The 19,654-nt window shown below is 37.8% G+C and overlaps 1 protein-coding gene and 1 long non-coding RNA gene across 4 annotated transcripts in view; one reads left to right on the top strand and one right to left on the bottom strand.

Annotated features, from left to right (window-relative positions):
* Positions 1-372: 372 nt before the first annotated feature.
* Positions 373-14,668, bottom strand: LOC130456384 (uncharacterized). The gene is made up of 2 exons (XR_008915151.1): positions 14,538-14,668; positions 373-3,932 (listed from the first exon to the last, which is right to left on the bottom strand). It is a non-coding gene; the product is annotated as an uncharacterized LOC130456384 (long non-coding RNA).
* Positions 14,577-19,654, top strand: part of CLINT1 (clathrin interactor 1) — a 63,184-nt gene continuing 58,106 nt past the window's right edge. For 2 of the 3 annotated variants that reach the window (XM_056811527.1, XM_056811526.1), the window contains exon 1: positions 14,577-14,911. In XM_056811527.1, the coding sequence (XP_056667505.1) occupies positions 14,592-14,911 (320 nt within the window). In that variant the 5' untranslated portion in view covers positions 14,577-14,591. Of the gene's footprint in view, positions 14,912-15,002; positions 15,119-19,654 lie in introns of those variants that run through there. The other variant, XM_056811528.1, reaches the window with a different exon arrangement.

The raw sequence follows: 19,654 nt of genomic DNA, 5'->3' as shown, positions 1-19,654 counted from the left end.
TGGATGAAAATATAGACTAGCAAAATTTTATGTGTAAAAATTCCAAGTGAAAAAAAAATCTTAACAGGTCCTTGAATCAGGGCCCAATCAAAATAATCTAAGCAATGATGCATTTACCTAGTCAGTAGCCAGGACTACAGAAAGTTACCACACTATGAAAGGCAGAAAAGGGGACCAGATTATAGGAGCCAAGGTTTCGGGGATACTTGTCTGTGAGTATCTTCAGAATGAGTGTGGACACAAGGAAAGCCTATGTATTAACAACATGTTAAACACAGTAACCTCGAGTCTTCACACTAGGTTCAAGACCTTTGTATTTGCCTAGAAGTGCATCAATCCATCCTGGATTGGGTTTTCTTTGGCTCTGTGCAATGGCTCTGTTGTGTATATCTTGTTCTGGAATCAGACAGAATCATTAAGCAAAGTCCCATAATTTTTTAAATAATTAGTGGCATCATTTTTATAGTCACAAGCTTTTTTGGGGTATGCACTGGCAAATGTATCTTAAACTTGTAGTACTGAAAAATCAAAAGGTTTAAGAAAATCTTAATACTGGTGGCATAAAAAAGGAGAGAAAAAAATAAAAAAACTGAAATAGTATATTGCACATGCAAGAAAAATATAATAATAAAAGAGCTTTAAAAAAGTTTTAAATGTAGCTTATAATCATTGACACTCTGTGTCAGATAAGAAAATATAGAATACAAGGCTTTCTCACCAAAAATGAGATCCATTTCCTCTTCATGTGGCCATGATCCGCTGTATGAGCAAATGAATGTTACAAGGTTTTTTTTTAAAGAACAGTAGTACAAATATGTAGTATCAATATCCCCAAAATTCTCAATAGCCCAATTAATTACAATAGCAAACACTTTCATATTTCACATAAGTTGCTGTATGGCATTTTTTTAAAACCTATGAATCGATGGATATTTGTCACAAGTTTTTACAATCATAGCAATCTTTCAACCTTGGTAATAAACATATTTTTAAACAAAGTAAAACTCATCTTGGGTTAAGAACATAATCAAGAAATCTATATATCATTCTGGTGGAAGTAAAATAGTGAGCTGAAGAGTATAAATAAAGGGATGCTCCTTTTTTGGAGGCTTTTTAGGGGTACAAATGCCCTGAGATTAACTTTCCAACTTCCATTCACATGTGTGAAGGTTGGGGTTTATAATTATATTTCACTTCAGCTAGAATTGGCCTTACAACTTGTGTTAGGGGCAGGCAAAAATAACCAGAGATTATTAAAAAAAATTACAAAAATCAAAAACCCTTAAAATCATTTGAGATATTTAGCATATTAAATTTTCCAAAGGTTGTTATACAATTATAACCAGTCCTGAAGTCCATCTATCCTCTATGTGACAATTTACAAAGTCAAAATAGAAAGGCTGTTTTTTTTTTTTCATATGGGCTTAATTACAATAATATTTGTTCAGCACAGTTATAGGGGGAAAACAACAGAATTTTTAAAACTCAGTACATTAAATGAACAGTATAACAGAATAATATTGAATCCAGTAATATAGGAACTTAAAATCACAAAGTTAAACCTTAAACAAAAAATGCAATAGAAATACAGAGATTTTTTTTTTTATAAACCATTGGAGTATGAAATGCCTTAAAATATAACCTCTGTCTTCAAAGTTCTTTGGGTGGTTGTTTTTTTTGTTGTTGTTGTTTGTTGTTTTTAATTATCCATTTAGATGCCTATTGTCAGAAGGCAGAGTGGTAAGGGCTAAGCAATGGGGGTTAAGGGATCTGCTCAGGGCCCCACAGCTAGGAAGTATCTGAGGCCAGATTTTAACCCAGGACCGCATGTCTTTAGGCCTGGCTCTCAGTTCGTTGTGCCACCCATTTGCCCCTTCAAAGTTAAAGTTGAATCTTTGCGCTGAATCTTTCTTCTGGCTCATAGGTGAAATCAGTGAAATTACCAGAACAGTCAAAAGGTATCCTTTTAAACAGCCCATTGCTTAAAAGTCTGTTTCTTTTCCTCTCCCTTTCTCTCTCCCCTCCTACACTCTGATCCACCCATGTGGTCAATACCCCAAGTTTGTTACCAGCTGGTAGAAATGAGTCCTGAGCGATCTGCTCCAAGGATCTGAGTGATGAACCAGCTGGGGTTGTGCTCGTGGTTCTGGGGCACATAAACAGGCAGGCAGTGGCCAGCGGATGGCTGCAGGCAGAAACACAGGCAGGCAGGGCCGGGAGAGCGGGCACCAGGTGAGAGTCCAGGAGCAGGAGCCAGAGCCGGAGCGGGCTGCTGGGGTGGGCAGGGCCGAGGCCAGGACCAGGACCAGGTGGGCAGCAAACAGGTCAGGAGTGAGCCTGGGAGCTATCTAATGGCTGGAACAAGCAGCAGCTTTGCAAGGGTAAAAAAAACTCGGCCAGAGAAATGTGGCTCAAAAAAATTTCTAGGCACTAGCTATTAAAGCTGAACTAAAGATCAGAAAAGAATCAGAAGATTGAGAGTCTTTTTCTCCCATTAGGTCACCAACTATAAAGATTAAAATTTAGGAATTTGAGGAGACTGCGACAGGTAGAAATTAGTTTCTCTCTGCAAGAGGTATTATATTTTATGAGGTTTATTAAAGTTAAGGATTAAAGAAAATACAGGATAAGAAAAATGTGCCGAGGCCAGAGAGGCCTAGACGAGATAATCTCACAGCATGGAAGAGCCGCGTCTGCTCCAAAACAGAAGTCCAAAAGAGAGCACAAAAGCCTTTGCAATCAGGTTAAATCCCTTCTTGATCTCAGCCCACCTGAAAATTCAGTGAGATTAGAGGGCATTCTGGGAGCTAGCAAGGACTCCTGGGGAATGGAGTCCAGAGTTCAAATCTCAATTTTACAGTAACTTATGAAAATGTCAGGCCTAGAGGACAAGAATAATATGAATAGTAAAGAGGAGAGGAAAGGGAATCCCAGGCTGACAGAGGAAACAACATGAGCAGAAAGGGTAATGAGTAATGTTTATGACATACAAGGGGGACAATTAATAGATTAGATTGTTAGATTTCAAGAGAAATGATCTTCTCTGATTCAGAAAGATGACAAGTATAGGGACTATCACACAATCACAGAATTTAGAACTGAAAGTGGCCTTTGGAACAAAGTCCATTTTATCGATGAGAAAACAAACTTAGAGAAATTATTTTTCCAAGTCTTTTTATTCCAAACCTAGTATTCTTTCTGCTATATTTTGGTTTCTTTGCCTATCTCCAGGACTTTGTCCCCTGGAATTTCTTCTGCTTTCTTCCATATCAAATTTCTCCCCAACATTCATTGAAACCTCTATTACTCAGGATGCTTTTCCTGACCATTTCATTCTATAATGGTCTCTCTTTCCTCTGACCATACCATAGCAGTTACTGTCCAAGCTTTCATTTGCCTTTCATCAAGCTTTTCTTGCTTAGTTACTCTTTTACTTAAGAGTATTCTGTGTCAAAGAAGTTCATTCCCTCCCCCTCCTGAGTAGCTTGACCTGTCCATTAAACATTCCTGACATAACACAGTTGCGCCAGCTTTGTGTGCCTGAACGTGCTGTATGTCAATAAAAGTCAAGGTTTTGGGCTTCTTGGAGAGAAGGGAACAGAGAAGAGAAGAGAAGAGGGAAGGGAGCAGGAAGGTTAAGGGGGAAGGAGGAAGAGACTTGAAGGCTAGGGACCACATGGTCAGGTGACTTATAGGAATGATGAGATTTAAACTGATTGTTGACCCTTTCTAATAAACTTTATAAAATATATATCTGAGTAGAAATATTATTTCAATTCTTACAATTCTTTGTTATTCTTTTTGGATATATGTCTCCCATCATCTTGATTAGTCGTCTTGTATTTCTCCTTTCTTCCCATAGTCTCTACTGGACTTATACATCTGCTATGGATTGATAGTTATCTGGGGTTTGTTTAAATAAGTAACAGCAACTGCAACAAAAACAATAATAATACTGGCTAGCATTTAAATAGTGCTTTAGAATTTAGAAAACATTTTATAAGTATGATCTCATCCTTGCAAGGTGAGAAGCAGGTGCTATTATTATCCCTGTTTTGCAAATAAGGAAACAGACAGATAGGTTAAAGTGACTTGTCAGGGTAGGAAGGTGACTCAGTGGATGGAGAGCCAGGCCTATAGACTTGAGGTCCTGGGTTCAAATCTGTCCTCGGATACTTCCTAGGTGTGTGACCATGGGCAAGTCACTTAATCTCAATTGCCTAGCCCTTACTTGAGCTTTTCTGCCTGAGAACTGAAACTTAATATCAATTCTAAGACAGAAGGTAAGGATTTTTTAAAAAGTGATTATCACAAAAACAAAAACAAACAAACAAAAAAATCCTTAGTATCTTAGGCTCAATTTAAATTCAGATCTTCCCAAATCCAGGACCAGTAATAAATCTACTATATGGCCAAACTACTAGAGAGTAGGGATTATTTAATAGGGATTATTTAATTTTTTTGTATTTTTTTTATCCTTAGTGCCTAGCATGATACTCAGGACATAGTAGGTGCTTTAGAAAAGTTTGCTCAGTAGAATGATTGATCAGTGGTAGAATTTATGCCTACCTTTCACTAGTGTAGTGATTAAATAGTGGAAGACTTAAATTGTAGTAGATATAAGAGTGGATGAGTAAGTTGTGACTGCAGGAAATATGTTTTCACTACAGTATTTTGTTTTTAAATCAAATATAAGGTGGTCGCCAGGGAAATATTCCCAATTATTCAATATACCCAAGTCAGCTGGGTTTTATAGAGATTTTAATTAATACAAATGAGGAATTAAAGAAAAGGAGAGAAAGAGAGAAAAGGGGGAATAATGAGAAAAGGATAGGCCAGTCCAGGGCAGCCCTGGCCAACCCAGACCTAAGCCCTTAAGAGAAAGAAAGATCAGTCAGTCCTTAATCACTCACCACAAGATCTGTCCAAGCAAGGATTCTAGTGACACTAGGCCAGCATCATCTCAGCTGCCTTTACCAGCTCAATCTTCAATACTCAATCTTCTGAATGAATCTGAGCTCTTATTTTCTCCTATGTCACCTCCCCTAAGTCCTTATATCTACCAATTACAGTAGACGTTTTTCAAAGGACAGACCAGTCTTAGTTCACACCTGAGTAGACTAATCTTTTGAGTAATTTACACCAGGAAAGCTCTGAATAAGTTTCTCAGCTCTTTGTTCCTTGTAAATTCACAAGTTGCTTGACCTTTATAGGTACTTATCTTAAGAATTTTTTGCCTTATTATAAGTATGGGTTTAAGTACTTTTCATTGTTCAGAAAAGAGTTTACAACTTTATCTTCCCCTAGGGCAGACTTAAGTAGGTGAAGTAGAGTTCTCACATTCCTGATCTAAGTAGAGTTCACTGCCCAAATGGAGAATGGTCTTAATCCAATCTTATGAAGTAGGGTCTGGGAATTTTTAAGGTTCACAATAGCTGAGATGCAAATTAATACTGCCTGAGACAATATGGAACCATTTTACATCTATTGGCTCTAAAAGATTAATTTATTCATTTAAGAAGCACTAATTAAGCATCTATTAAATATAGGTAGTGATGCCTATTTAATTGTGAACCTCAATAATGGTCTAAGAGATATACAGTAGTATATACAGTGGTGCCTTGATATACAAGCACCTTAAATTACACACAATTTGAGATAAAAGCAGTCACAATAGGGATTTTTTGCTTTAAGTCACTAACGAATATTTGAATCATGAGCTTCCACCACTCTTCACTAGATGGCAAGGAACTGACAATGGTGTTACAGCAACAGCAGCAGCATACAGAGGTTTTGCAGGAAATTAGTGTGGAGGAGCCCAAGTGGATGAGATAATCAGTACAAGCAAGATTAAGGAAATGTTGAGGGTTTGGGGAAAAAAATTAAGCAGTTTATTGAAAAGACACACAAAGAAAAAGTTGCAACAAGTTGTGCCTTGGAGCAGTGTGATGACACTTGTTTCACACATTATTGAAACATTCTGAAAGTGAGAAACAAACTTCCATGGAAAGTTTTTTGTTGAAATGACATCTAAGTGAAATCGAGGAAAGTGTGGTAAAACAGCCAAAAGAATTTTTTTTCACTTTTAAACGTTATTTTTATTTGGTCAATTTCAAACATTATTCATTGGATACAAAAATAATTTTATTTTCCTCTCTCACCTCCCCCTCCCTTCCCCCCATAGCCGACATGCAATTCCACTAGGTATTACATGTGTCCTTGATCCGAACCCATTTCCATGTTGTTGGTCTTTGCACTAGGATGTTCATTCAGAGTCCACATCCCCAATCATATCCCCTCTGCCCCTGTAGTCAAACAGTTGCCTTTCCTCGGCGTTTTTACTCCCACTCAGCAAAACAGCCAAAATTCAATGAAGAAAATGATAATAAGTTAAAGTAAAAAAAAATAGCAATAAAGTTTAGCAATAAAATTACATATAATAAGTAATGTACAAGGTTAATTTTGCATTTAAATGTGCATTGCATGTTTAGAATGTAAGTTATGTTAAGCAAAAGCATACGAAATGAAAACCTCCACCAGTGTCTTTGCCTGACTTTGAAGGTAAATAACATTTCATAAGCAAATTTGTTTCTTTACATTCTTTCTTATCTATAAATATATTTATTTGTTATTTATAAAGTATATTTTGATATTTAAAAGCACATAAAGCAAAAAAAAATGTGTGGTTTTGGGGGGCCAGAAGGGATTAATCGCATTTCCGTTCACTTAAATGGAGAAATTCGATTTGAAACACAAGCAAATTGAGTTACCAGCTTGGCCATGGAACTAATTAAGCTCGTGTGTCAAGGTACCACTGATTGCTAAAATTCTTTAATGGTGCTTTAATCAGCAAATAATTACCCAATTAGGTTACAAATAAATTTTTCTTCAATGACAGCAAGAATGTGTAGGTTTGACACTTACAGGTTTGTTTCTACCATGAATTGAAACTGTTATGATCATGTGCATAATGGTTTGGGTGTTTGGTACAGTGATCAAACTCTGACAACTTCTGATTAAGCATAAGGTATCCTTGCAGTTACTCAACCTGTCATCAAATTGTTTCCAAAACACCACAAGGGTTCAAGATTGGAGATCAAATATATTCACAACTGATGGTTAGATGTACATGCATGCCTTTATTTACATTCTATACATGGCACCAGAGTAGTTCCCTTTCCTCCATAACACTATTCATTCCTCATCAACTATGTGACCATATGGTCAAGGTATAATAAAGATTTGTATTCTTACGGCACAAATGTTAAACTGTTTGAAAACCATGATCATCTAGCACCAGCCCCTTTTAATTTATCTTGAAGTCATCATGGACCATCATAAATGTTTTTCTGAAACAAACTTTATAGCATCTCTCATTTCTGTATTAAGTCTGTCTTCTGAGCTAAATTTATTCTTCACTTATGTTACTATTCCACCATCTGGTGTATTTTTAAATTAACTTGTTGGCAACATTGGTCAGATATTCAGCAAAGTTTCTATTAAAGTGAAGCCAATAAGCAAATGGTAGGAAAATAAAAAGTCATGTTTGAAGAGGTTCTTTTCTAACAAAAGTTAGTTCATATATATAGGTATTTTCAAAATGAAGCATTATATGCAATTGAATTTTAAATTCATTCATAATTTAATATGTTTGTCATTAGCCAGTAAAAAAGTGATATTTTGCATCATGGCTAAGGTTTTAGTTTTTTAATTGGTTAGGATGAAAATTTTTTTTAATGAATTTCTCTCTCTTAACCAGAAAGTTTTTTAAATGGTCCCATGTTCCACTACACATTTGTATAATCATTTTCACTTTTTGTTATTTTAAAAAATACAGGAAATAAACTTAATAAAGAACCAGATTTATTTGTCTGATACCAAGCCAAATATTAAAAACCTTTTGTTCAAATAAAAACATCAAACATCAAAATTAAATCTCTATATGGTTATGTTATATTTAACATCTTCCAAGTTAGGACTTATTTCATTAACATATTACTTATATTCAACAAATTTTGTGAAGAAACTCAAAATGGATTCCTGTAGATAATAGTTAACATATGAGAATTTTAATTCTTTCAATTATTATAGAATGTCCTACATAAAATATTTGTGATTTATTATTTTCTATTTAGTTTTTATAATTGTAGATAGAATAACATTTTATATATTATAGAATATAATTTTTACTTAAAACTATTTGGTTCTGTTACAGACAAAAGGGTGGTTGCCATAAACTGTGACCGTGAAAATATGGTTTCAAGACTTTGAATTGCCAAACTGTAAAGATAATTTTAGTGTCTTGAATTTATATTAAAAATAAGTGGTCACCATGGGAAAAATTCCCAAATATGAAATACCCAAGTAAGCTGGGTTCTATGGAGATTTTAATTAATACAGATGAAGGAATTTTAGGAAAGGGAGAGAGACAGAGTAACAGGAAATAGTAGGAAAAGGCTTAGGCCAGCCTAGGCCTAAGCCTTAAGAGAGACTAGTCAATCTTTAATCACTCACCACAGGATTTTGTTCCAAGCAAGCTCTAATGTTCAGAGAGACCCTCCAGTTTAGCTCAAGAAGCTGAACTCACTCAGAGGCCCCAGCTCTTTCCTTTTAAAGAAAATTTTCTCTTGTCATCTCCCCTAAATTTTCACATCTACCAATCACAGTAGACGCTTTCCAAAGGACTGACCATTCTTAATTCACATCTTGTTATCAGCTTCTCTGGGTAGACTAAAACCTTACACCTCTTGCTAAGCTTGCTTGATCTTTTAGTGATTAATTTGACCTTCATAGGTACTTAGCACCTTTTTTGTATTAGATCTAAAAATAGACCCAGCTTAAGGGTTTTAGCTTTACTTTAAGTATGGGCTGGGTACCTTTCCATTGTTCAGTAAGGAGTTTTACAACTTTATCTTCCCCTAAAGTATGCCTAAGTATGGGTGGAGTAATTTTAAAGTTCCCAATACATTCCTGATCAAGTACCTTCATTGTTTAAATGGGAATAGCCTTATCCAAATGTTTTAAGGTAGAGTTTGAGCAGTTTTAAGATTCACAGTTCTCAGAATGAAACACTCCACAATACCAAATTCAGCCACCTTCACAGCCACTGGAACAAATTGTTCCTATCTGCCCATTCCACCTGGAGAAATCTTCACATGCTTAGGACTCCCTCCTAACTCACCTATGGGTTTGAGACCTATTTGTTTCCCTCAAACTGGTTTAACCTATCTATCTGCCAAGATAGTTTTACTGGGAATGTGGCCACTGGGCATGATACAAGTACTTGGAGCTAGAGGTGAGAAACTGGGTGAGAGGTAAACACCAAAGAAGGATGAATAGCCCTGAAAAGTGATTGGCAAGCACTTACACCAGACGTGCTAGTCCCCCCTAAATACCCCAAACTCCAGAAAGGACATCTACAAAAGGAACAAGAGAGATTGCAAAATCAATAGCCAGCACTAGAAAGGTGACACCCAAATTAGCAGAGGAAGCAATTTCAGGAGTGGTCCTAAGCATAAAGTTAATCTTCATATACCAGAAACACTAGAGGGAGAGGGAGAAATCCTTAGAAAACAGAGACTTTTCAGTCCAACTTCTAAGGATCACAAAATTCATCAGTTTCCCCCTAAAAATTAACATATATCTCAGTCAAAGAAAAGCTTTTCAGGGAAGTGCAGCTCTGTTTTCCCACCCATTCTTATTTCCTTTTCCAGCTCATTTTACAGATAAGGAAACAGAGTCAAACAGGGTTAAGTAACTTGCCCAGGGTCCCACAGCTGATGTCTGAGGCCAGATTTGATCTCAGGAAGATAAGTCTTCCAAACTCTGTCTTACTGATTCCTTGAATAGGAGTTTCTTAGATAGAAACACTAAAGTAGGTTCCCCAATAAGTGATTTTTTAAGAAATTGGCCAATGTCATAGCTTCCTTATTGGTCTCCATTCTTCTTTTCTCGCCTCTCCAATCCAACATCCACACAACTGCCCAAATAATCTTCCTAAAGAACAAATCTAACCAGGTCATTACCCTTACTCAAGAGGCACTTACCCTAAGGTTAAAATTCAGTTTTACATTTGAAGCCCCTCAGAAGTCTGATTCTACCTACATTCAAAAACTTATTGTACACTGCTTCCTTTTATAAATTCTCTAGACCAGACACACTGGCCTCCTTTCTGTTACCTAAACTCAACATTCCACATTCTGGTTCTGTGCCTTTGGAAGCCAGGAGTATATTCCTGCCTATTTTCTTGCTTTTAGAATCCTCAGCTTCCTTCTCCGTTTACCTCCACGTCCTACTCCTACAGGAAGTCTTTCAGGATCACCCTAATTGTTAGTGCATTTCTCCTATCCAAATTATGTTCTATTTACTGATATCCTAAAATGTTTGTTTCCCCTTCCTCTCCAAAGCTTACAAAGTAAAGTCCTTGAGGGCAGTGACCATTTTTCTTTTTGTCTTTATGCCTTGAGTGTCTTTGCAAATAATAGATGCCTAATAAATGTTCACTAAATTACAGAATCCCAAACTTTGACATTTGGAAGCAACCTTGGCAGTAATATATTCTAATTTGTACTCCATGGCAATATAGTTAGCCAGGCAATGAAAATTTATTAAGCACTTCCTATGTGCTAGGCACTGTGCTTAGTGCTGGGGGTATAAATAAAGACCAAAAAAATCTCTGCCCTCAAGGAGCTTACAATATAATGCAGCAGACAACCAGCAAATGACATGTACAAATTATATACCGGATAAATGGGAGATAATTAAGAGATGGAAAAGTTAGGAAAAGCTTCCTGCAGAAGGTGGAATTTTAGTTAGGATTTAAAAGGAAACCAGGGAAGCTAAAAGGCAGATATGAGGAAATAAAGCATTCTATGAAGATGTTGTTCATGGGACAACTAGGAGGTCAGCACACAGGATCGAAGAGTACAAACTTAAGAGAAATAAAGCATAAGACGACAGAAAAAGTAAGAGGGGGCTTGGTTATTAAAGAGTTTTAATTACCAAGCAAAGGATTTTCAATTTGACCTTGGAGGCAATAGGGAACCACTTGAGGGATTAAGGTCATGCATGATCAGATATACACTTTAAGAAAATCACTTTAGTGGCCATATAGAAGAGGGATTAGAGTGGGGAGAGATTTGAGACAGTTATACCCACTCATGGACCAGGCCATTGTAATAGACCAGGTATGAGATAAAAAGGGTCTGCCCTAGAGTGATGGCACAGAAGGGTACACTGGAAAGATTTTAAAAAGATGAAATTGACAGGCCTTGGCAACAGATTGGATACAAAAGACTAAAAAGGGAAGGGATGTTGAGATAGTGCAGAGTTGAGGCCCACATATAGGTTTGGGGGCCTAAGGGACTGGGTGGGCGAAAGATAATGAATTTAGTTTGGGACACATTGAGTTTAAGATGTCTACTGGACCCAGTGTAATATATCTGAAAGGCACTTGGAAATGCAAAATTGGAAGTCAGAGATTGGGGAAGGACAGTCACATATGAGAACTGCCAGTACAGAGATGAAAATTAAATACATAAGAATTGATGAGAATCCAAGTGGTCATTCAGCTTCAGTTTCAAGATTTTCCTATTTACTAGCTCTCCAAACAACCCATTCTACTTTGGTCAGATCTAGGTGTTAGGAAGTTTTCCTCAATATTAAATGCAAATATGTCTCTACAATTTACCTTGGGGTTTTTTAAAACCCCTTCCTTTTGTCTTAGAGTTGATACGGATTATCATTTCTAAGGCAAAAGGGCTATAAGCAGCTAGGCAATTAGGGTTAAGTGACTTGCCAAGGATCTCACAGCTAGTAATTGTCTGAGGTCAAATTTGAACAGAGGACCTCCTTTCTCTAGGCCTGGATCTTTATCCACTAAGCCACCTCACTAACCCCCATTTCTTTGTCAATTTTCAATCTATTTGTTCCTTTTTTTCTGTCTTCTGGGGCCAAAGAAAACAAGCTTAATCCCTCTTCTACAACATTTCAAGTACTATACTCCAAGACTGCTATCATATACCCAAGTCTTCTCTCCTCCAGGCTAAATATTCCCATTTCCTTCAATGTATCCTAATATTGGATTGAAGGAACAAGAAAAAGCTAAGAGAAAAGCAGTAAAAGTGATGGATTTGCATTTTATTGCTTATTATACTACTATGAACTAATAATTTAACTTCCCTGGACCTCAAAGGGGTTTGTTTGGATCATAAAGAATTACTAGAATTGAAAGATATGTCAACCCCCTGGTTTAAAAGAGGAAACTGAGGCTAAGGGAGGCCAACTTGTCTAGTCACATAGGTAATACATTTTAGAGGTGAGATCTGAACCCCAAGTCAAGTCAATAATTTTATTTATTAAAGCCAATGTATTAAGTGCATACTGTGTGGACTGAAATTCTGAGGGGCTTATACCCCCCAAACTCTATTGAGCAGACAGGAAACTTGATGCTACCAGAGTTCACATGGCTTTATTTGGAGGTGAGGAGTGAAGGACACTGTCTGGGTCTTGGACAGTGTCCTCAGATGGGGGAAGGGAGGGCTACCTGGGCATAGGTAGCTCACAAGGGGTGGGGGTGTAGGGTGAGGTAATACTTGACCAGGCATGGTCAGCATCCTTCACAAGGGGTGGGGCAAGAGACAGAGAGTCACTCCACAGTCTGAGGTCCCAGAAACAGTGGGCATCAATGCCTAGGATTACTCAGATTTTATAGGGATTTTCAACTCAATGCTATCTCTACTTTCCCATCCTCTGTATCCTTCTCCTTCTATCTTCCTTTCTGTCCAAGGATTTACCAGATTGTAACAATTCAGACCTTAGGTTTGTATTTTTTAGTTGAGTCAGGGTTTGGGGCCCATCCAAGGATTTATCAGATTCAGGAAACACTTTTTGAAATATTACTCGGGCCATAGCATTGCAACATTTCTTGGAACATGTAGTCAAGATTATAACTTGTAAGTTTTGAGATTTCTCTTAGGAATTAGGTCACCCCTAAACTTCTTCCCATGGGAATAGAAAAAAGAGGGGCAGTCTTAGCCACATTTGAAAAAGAATATATTAAGGGCCTATATATATATATATATATATATATATATATATATATATATATATATATATATATATATATATAAAGCTGTTTAGGGAGGGGATTTCTTCTACTCTTCAAAAGGAAAGCTTGATCTCTTCTAGTAAAGGACACCTAACTTTACTATTTTTCTATAAGAGAGGTTGCCAGTCTATGATTACTAATACTATTCATTGTATATTTGGGAATAATGCACACATTTCATCCCACATAATACTATATACCATACACTGCATTAAGTGATAGGAATATGAAGAAAGGCAAAAATAGTTCCTGCCTTCAGATAGCTCACAATCTAAGGAAAGTAGACAGCATATAAACAATTAGATAGATAGATAGATAGATAGATAGATAGATAGATAGATAGATAGATAGAGAGAGAGATAGATAGAGAGATAGAGAGATAGATAGAGAGATAGATGGATGGATAGATAGATAGATAATCTCAGGGGAAAGACACTAACATTCTATAGAAGGGGAAAATTTCCTGTAGAAGGTAAGATTTTAGCTAATATTTAAAGGCAGTCAAGGAAGCTATAAGGTAGAGGTGAAGGAGAGCATTTCAGGCAAAGTGGATAACAAGTGAAAAATGCCAGATAGGTGATGTATCTGTCATATTGGAGAAAGAGCAAGAGCAGAGTCACTTAAGAATATGTAGAGAGAACAGAAAAGTAGAAAGAAGCCAGGTTATCAAGGGTTTTAAAAGCTTAAACAAAGGATTTTCAAATTATGATACTGGAAATGACTTCAAGCTTATTGAATAGGTGAGTGACATGATAACACATACTCTCTAGGAAGATCCCGTTAGCAGCTGAGAGGAGGAGAGACTGGAAGTGATGAAGAGAGGAGGTGGGAAACCAACCAGAAAGCTCCTGCAAAATCTGTATGTGTGGTGATGAAGGTTTGGACAAGGGTGGAGAGGGTGGCTTATAGACAATGCAAAGATAAAAACTAAAGGCCTTGGCATCATATAGGTAGGGGAGTGAAGAGTAGAGGATGACAGGTAATTTCTTGGAAAATAAAAGGGAAGTCAGGAAGAGGGAAGGGTAAAAATAATGACTTCTGTTTTGGACACATAAGCTAATGCTCTTTCTATTCCACCAACTGACCTAGAAGGTCCCGGGACTCTGAAAGAATAGGATTTGGTGGCAGGTAACTTGGGTCCACCAATTATATACTATCATGGGCAAGTCACCTGGTTTTCAGTTTTCCTCATCTGTAATGTGAGGGAAATTGTATTGAATGAACTCTAACATCCCTTCCAGGTCTAAATGTATGATACTCTATAAAATAAAAGGTCCATCTCTACTGCCTCTGAAAGAAGCGATCTCTTGTGCAGTAGCTATATAAGTTCAACATGGCCTTTTCAATTTGCAAGCCTTTTTAACCATAACAAAATAGCTATGTCAACTAGCAAGGGCAGCACCAGGACCAGGACAAGAGAGCAACTTACTTAACCCACTGAAGCTGATCTCCTCTTCCCGGCCAAAAAACTACAACTCCCAGAATGCCTTGCGCGAGAGCGGAGGCAGAGGGGGAGTGTCGGCTAACACTTCCGCTTCACGCAGCGCCACGTCCCCGACGTGTCACCGGCGCCGCCGCTGCTGTGGTAAAGGAAGGAGTGAAGGGGCCAGTTCGAGGTAGCGGCGGCGGGTGGCGACGGCGCCGGAGACATCACCCCCGGCCCCGACCTGCCCCTGCTCCCGCACGCAAGTGCCCCTGGGTCTGCGGGGAGCAGGAGGAGGAGAAGGAGGAAGCGGCGGAGGCCCAACTCCCGTGGGGCAAGATGTTGAACATGTGGAAGGTCCGGGAGCTGGTGGACAAAGCGTGAGTAGAGGAAGAGTCGGGGGGCAGTTTGTTGTCGGGGGCCCGCGGAGGGAGGAGGCGGGCCAGATCCGCGCGCCGGGGCCTCCTCACGTCACACTGGCCAAGCCCCCCCGCCCCCCACTTCTTCCAGCTGATACAGTCCCATCATGGCGGCGGCTGGTCTCCCCGCCTCCGGGCCCTCACCGTGGGATCGGGAGGGATCTAGAGGTACAACTTTGCCACCCCCCCAGTCATTCTGGAGTGACTTCTTTCCTTCCTCGGACCCGCGTCCCGGGGTTATCCCTTGGGCAGCCAGTGTCCCCTGGCGACCTCCGGGCCTCAGGAAGGAAGACCTCGATCCAGGGGACTGGGGACAGAGTTGACCCGGCGAGGTCCGCCCCCAGCTGACCCCTTTGGGTCACGGCGTGGGCTAGCTCTGACCGGTGGGGACGTGGCGGAGAGCCGGGGACAGGCACTACTATCTGGACTTCGGGCCCCGGGCCCCCACTGGGTAGAAGGATTAACAGTCATTGAAGGAGACCTGAGGCCTGGAAGAGTGTCTATTCTCCAAGTTGCCTGGTTTTCTTTTCCTAAAAAAAACTTTATTTTTCATTTTTAAAGCGGGTCTACTAATATTAGTGGTAGGTTTAACAGGTGGTCCACCCAAGTCATGGTCTAAAGTTGTTCAGTGGAGAGGGGTCTGAAAGTATAGTTTAAGCTGACTCCAGTGTTTTGGATTTTTTTTTAAGCTTTTGTGACACCTTTGAAAAGGTACACTGCCATAACTTGTTGTTCCTGTTTGCTCCTTTACTCTTTCCATTACACTTCGCTGTTGGTGTGTCACTTCCTCCTTGTGGAATGGAATCGCTGAGAAATTTCCCCTAAAGTAAATGTACACCAAAAACAACAGAAAGTACTTTGTTATTAGTGGCAATGGATTTTTTTAAAAAGGATAGAACTTCATGTTAGCCAGATTTAAATTAGCTTAATCTATAAGTATTAAAGCATTTACAATTTTCATTCTTTCTAAAGTTAGGATTTTTAGGTTGATAGTGTACTAGGAAACTTTGGTAGTTAAAAGAACACATTATATAAAATGGAGAATTAAGTAATATTTTTTTCTAGGCCAACAGGAAATAAAAGTTTAAAAATTTAGACAGCCTCCTTCCTCTTGAATGTTTAGTGATTATGCAAGTAAGAGTGGTTAAAAATTGGCCTATTTTGTCAGCCTACTACCCTAAAACAAATTAATAATATAGAAAGTCAATGATTTGGGCATTTTTCAAAAATCATTAAACAGTAATATTCTTGGTGTTGTTTATGACACTGATATGGTTTTCTTTAGAAATACTCTTTGGTTTAAAACCCATTTTTGGTATTTTGTGTAATGTTTGGATTAGGGCTTTGCACTGTGTACATTAGAGCAACTCCATGGAAATAGTAAAACAAGAAAATTTTGATTTAGGTTTATGATATCTACCCATTGTTTTTGTTTATACTAAGCTAAGACAAGCAAATATTGATCTTCATTTCCTATCTTTTATTTAACTATAATATGCTGTACTACAAATACATAGCGTATATTTGAAATTTGAAATAATCTAAATCTGATTTTTAAAAGATCCTTTAAAGTTTCATGGCTTTGGGTTGAAAGGTTTAAGGTTAAAAGGGCAAAGGAATGTATAGAAGATAAGAAAAATAAAAAAGTAAAATTGGAAACCTAAATTTAGTTTTTCAGTAGACGTTTGCCAGTACTGTTTTATTGTTTATCTCATATTGGAGTTAGAAGACCTGAATCCCCACATTTCCCTTAGTGCCTGTGTGACCTTGGGGAAGTCACACTTCTCTGGGTTTAGTTTCCTCTTCTGTGAAATTAAGAGTTGAGGCTAGGTAGCACATAAGATCCTTTACAGCCCCATATCTATGATACTGTAGCCACCATTTGGTTTTCTTTTTATATCCTAATGGCATAATTTTGTAATTGCATCACCTTAATGTTACTTACACAAGTTTTACTGCTTATCCGAAGAAAGCCTATTCTTGAGAAATTATTTCCTCTTCATTTTACTATTCAGTTTAGAGATGTTAACTCATCTTGAAAATGTTTGTTATGAGTAGTTTTCTATCAGAAACAAAATTTCAGAATGAAAAATATCTGTAAGAAACTTATTATGGTCACCTAAGCACAGAGTTGCTAAGAACTCACATAGATCTCATTGTCCTGAGTAGAACCTCCAATAATGAAAGTCCAAACTGATCCATGTTTTCCAGTCCTTTACGATGCTTTTTGATAGTCCCCTTATAAGTGTTCCCAAATTTATCCAATGAACTAGAAATTTTGATGTCTCAAGGATGTCAATGAAACCCTTGGTCTATGCATTAGTTTCCTTTTGCTTTCAGTACATTACCAGCCTTTTTCTTAACATTTTGTTGATTTGTCTACATTTCCCATAGATTCCTTGTTTATAATTTGTTGCAGTCTCTACTCACAACTATTATTTTGTGTTATCATTGCTCTCTGAATGAAACATTGTTATTTCTTTAGAGATTAATATTGCACCATGTCTCATAGTCATGTAAACCTACAAGAATATCAGTATTGAAAAGATAGGCTTTTTGCCTTAGGTTTTTGTTTCTTTAGGGGGACCATTAAAACAACAACTGTTACGTTTACATTTCTCAAAGACAAACCAATCCACTCAGTGCAATTCTTATATGTATGTTTGGAGTGTTAGCTTAAGAGGGGTCAGGGTGTGTGTATGTATGTATGTATGTATGTATGTATGTATGTATTGATGGGCTTTTACTTATCAAGAACATGGAGTTAAAATTAATATTTGGAAGTTTTTGGTATAGCATACCTCTTATTTCTCAATTTGCTGGAAGAAAACTCACTTCCTATGATTGTCAGTATTGCACTGCTCTTATATAGAAATCATGATATGAATTTTTAAAATGATAATACTGGAGCTAATGAAGACCCAGAGGAGGAAAACTAATGATCATAGATTTGGGGGGGAGGTACATCCATCTGAGGAGAAAATAAAGTTAAGAAATGCTCAAAATGCTTATGATTGAAATCTACTGAATCATGAATGGTAACAAATCTTATATGAGAGCACCTTTGTTTAATATTGTCAGAAAAAGATGGAAGTTATACTGGATGAAAGCAGGTTTTAAAAAAAAGTTTAGACATTTCTAGGTAAAGAAGCTACTTAGAAAAAGAAAGATATTTGGAATTTGTCCCTAATTGTGAAATTCATCTCAAGAAATAACATGTTCTTTTAAAATATGAACCTTAGGGCCTCTGTCCAAGACAGAATAAATACTGTGTATATATACTGAGCATCTGACAGAAGAGAACAGTTCATTTACACTCTGCATAAACTAATATGTAATATCTACATCCATGTGTAGTTTTAAGACCTTAGAGGGATTTTTTTCATTGGAAATGAGAACATTAAGTATAGTTGTCTTTCACTAAAGCGCTTTTTGATTACCAAAGTAATAGTAATTATATATGATTCCATCACCATTTCTAGAGCTTTTAAGGGGAACTTTACCCTCTTCTAAAAGGTCATTTGGGTAAAACTTTTTCAGCATTACTTATCTACATTCATTTGAGAAACAAGTTAACCAGGATACCTCTATACCTTCCCAGCCCAAGTTATAGGCATATAAGATATAGGACCATTGAATTTGCTCTTCAAGTTTAGGAAAAGTGGCCAGGTAGGTTTATGCCATGTAGGACTAATGTTGCATGTCTTGATTTTAGGCGATTTCCCCCTTTCATTCTGGTGTGTTAAGGTACTGATGTTTATTTGAAGGGGCAGCTAGATGAAGAGGTAGATAGAGAGCCAGGCCCAGGGATGGAAGTCCTGGGTTCAAATGTGGTCTATGACATTTCCTCACTGTTGTGAACTCGGGCAAATCATTTAACAAACCCTATTGCCTAACTCTTAGTACACTTCTTCCTTGGGACCAATTCACAGTATTGATTCTAAGACAGAAGGTAGGGTTTGAAAAAAAAGGTAATTTTTATAATTTAAATCATTTTTACTAGCTAATTATCAGCCAGATTTGTAAAATTAATTGGTACTTGTCAAATTAATTTATCATGTGAAGATTTGTTCTTTACATTATTATTTAAATTCTGGGACAGCTTATTTAAATAGCTGTGTTGAACTTTCTGTAAATATGTTTCAGTTATTCTTCCCACTCACCTAAATGTGTCAAAGCAGTGCTTATTTTTTCCTAATGTTTATTTCTTAAATGTTTAGATCAGGGGTCCCCAAACTTTTTACACAAGGGTCCAGTTCACTGTCCCTCAGACCGTTGGAGGGCCGGACTATTAAAAAAAAAAAAACTGAACAAATCTGTATACCTCTGTTTGGGACAGCAGAGGCTGCAGTGCTGGCTGGGATGGGCCTGTCACACCTTGCACAGGCCCATCACCACCACCACTGTCCCGGGCAGCAGTATACACATTGCGGAATCCTCTCCCCCAGATCGCCGCTCACCACGCTGATGTCTTCCATTGTGCAGTCACATAATCCTTGTATGTTGCCTCATTCTCGTTCATTTACTCTCAGAACAAGGCACCACAAAGGATTATGTCACTGGAAGTAGTACTGTGTGTGAGCGATGCAGCACTTAGCGGTTCGGCCACATACAGTGCTCCTCTCACTGACCACCAATGAAAGAGGTGCCCCTTCCTGAAGTGCGGGTGGGAGCTGGATAAATGGCCTTGGGGGCTGCATGTGG

The sequence above is a fragment of the Monodelphis domestica genome, chromosome 1 (genome assembly GCF_027887165.1).
Source record: "Monodelphis domestica isolate mMonDom1 chromosome 1, mMonDom1.pri, whole genome shotgun sequence".
NCBI classification, from domain to species: Eukaryota; Metazoa; Chordata; class Mammalia; order Didelphimorphia; family Didelphidae; genus Monodelphis; species Monodelphis domestica.
The sequence above is the reverse complement of the archived record's forward strand: the minus strand, read 5'-3'. Positions and strand labels throughout refer to the sequence as shown.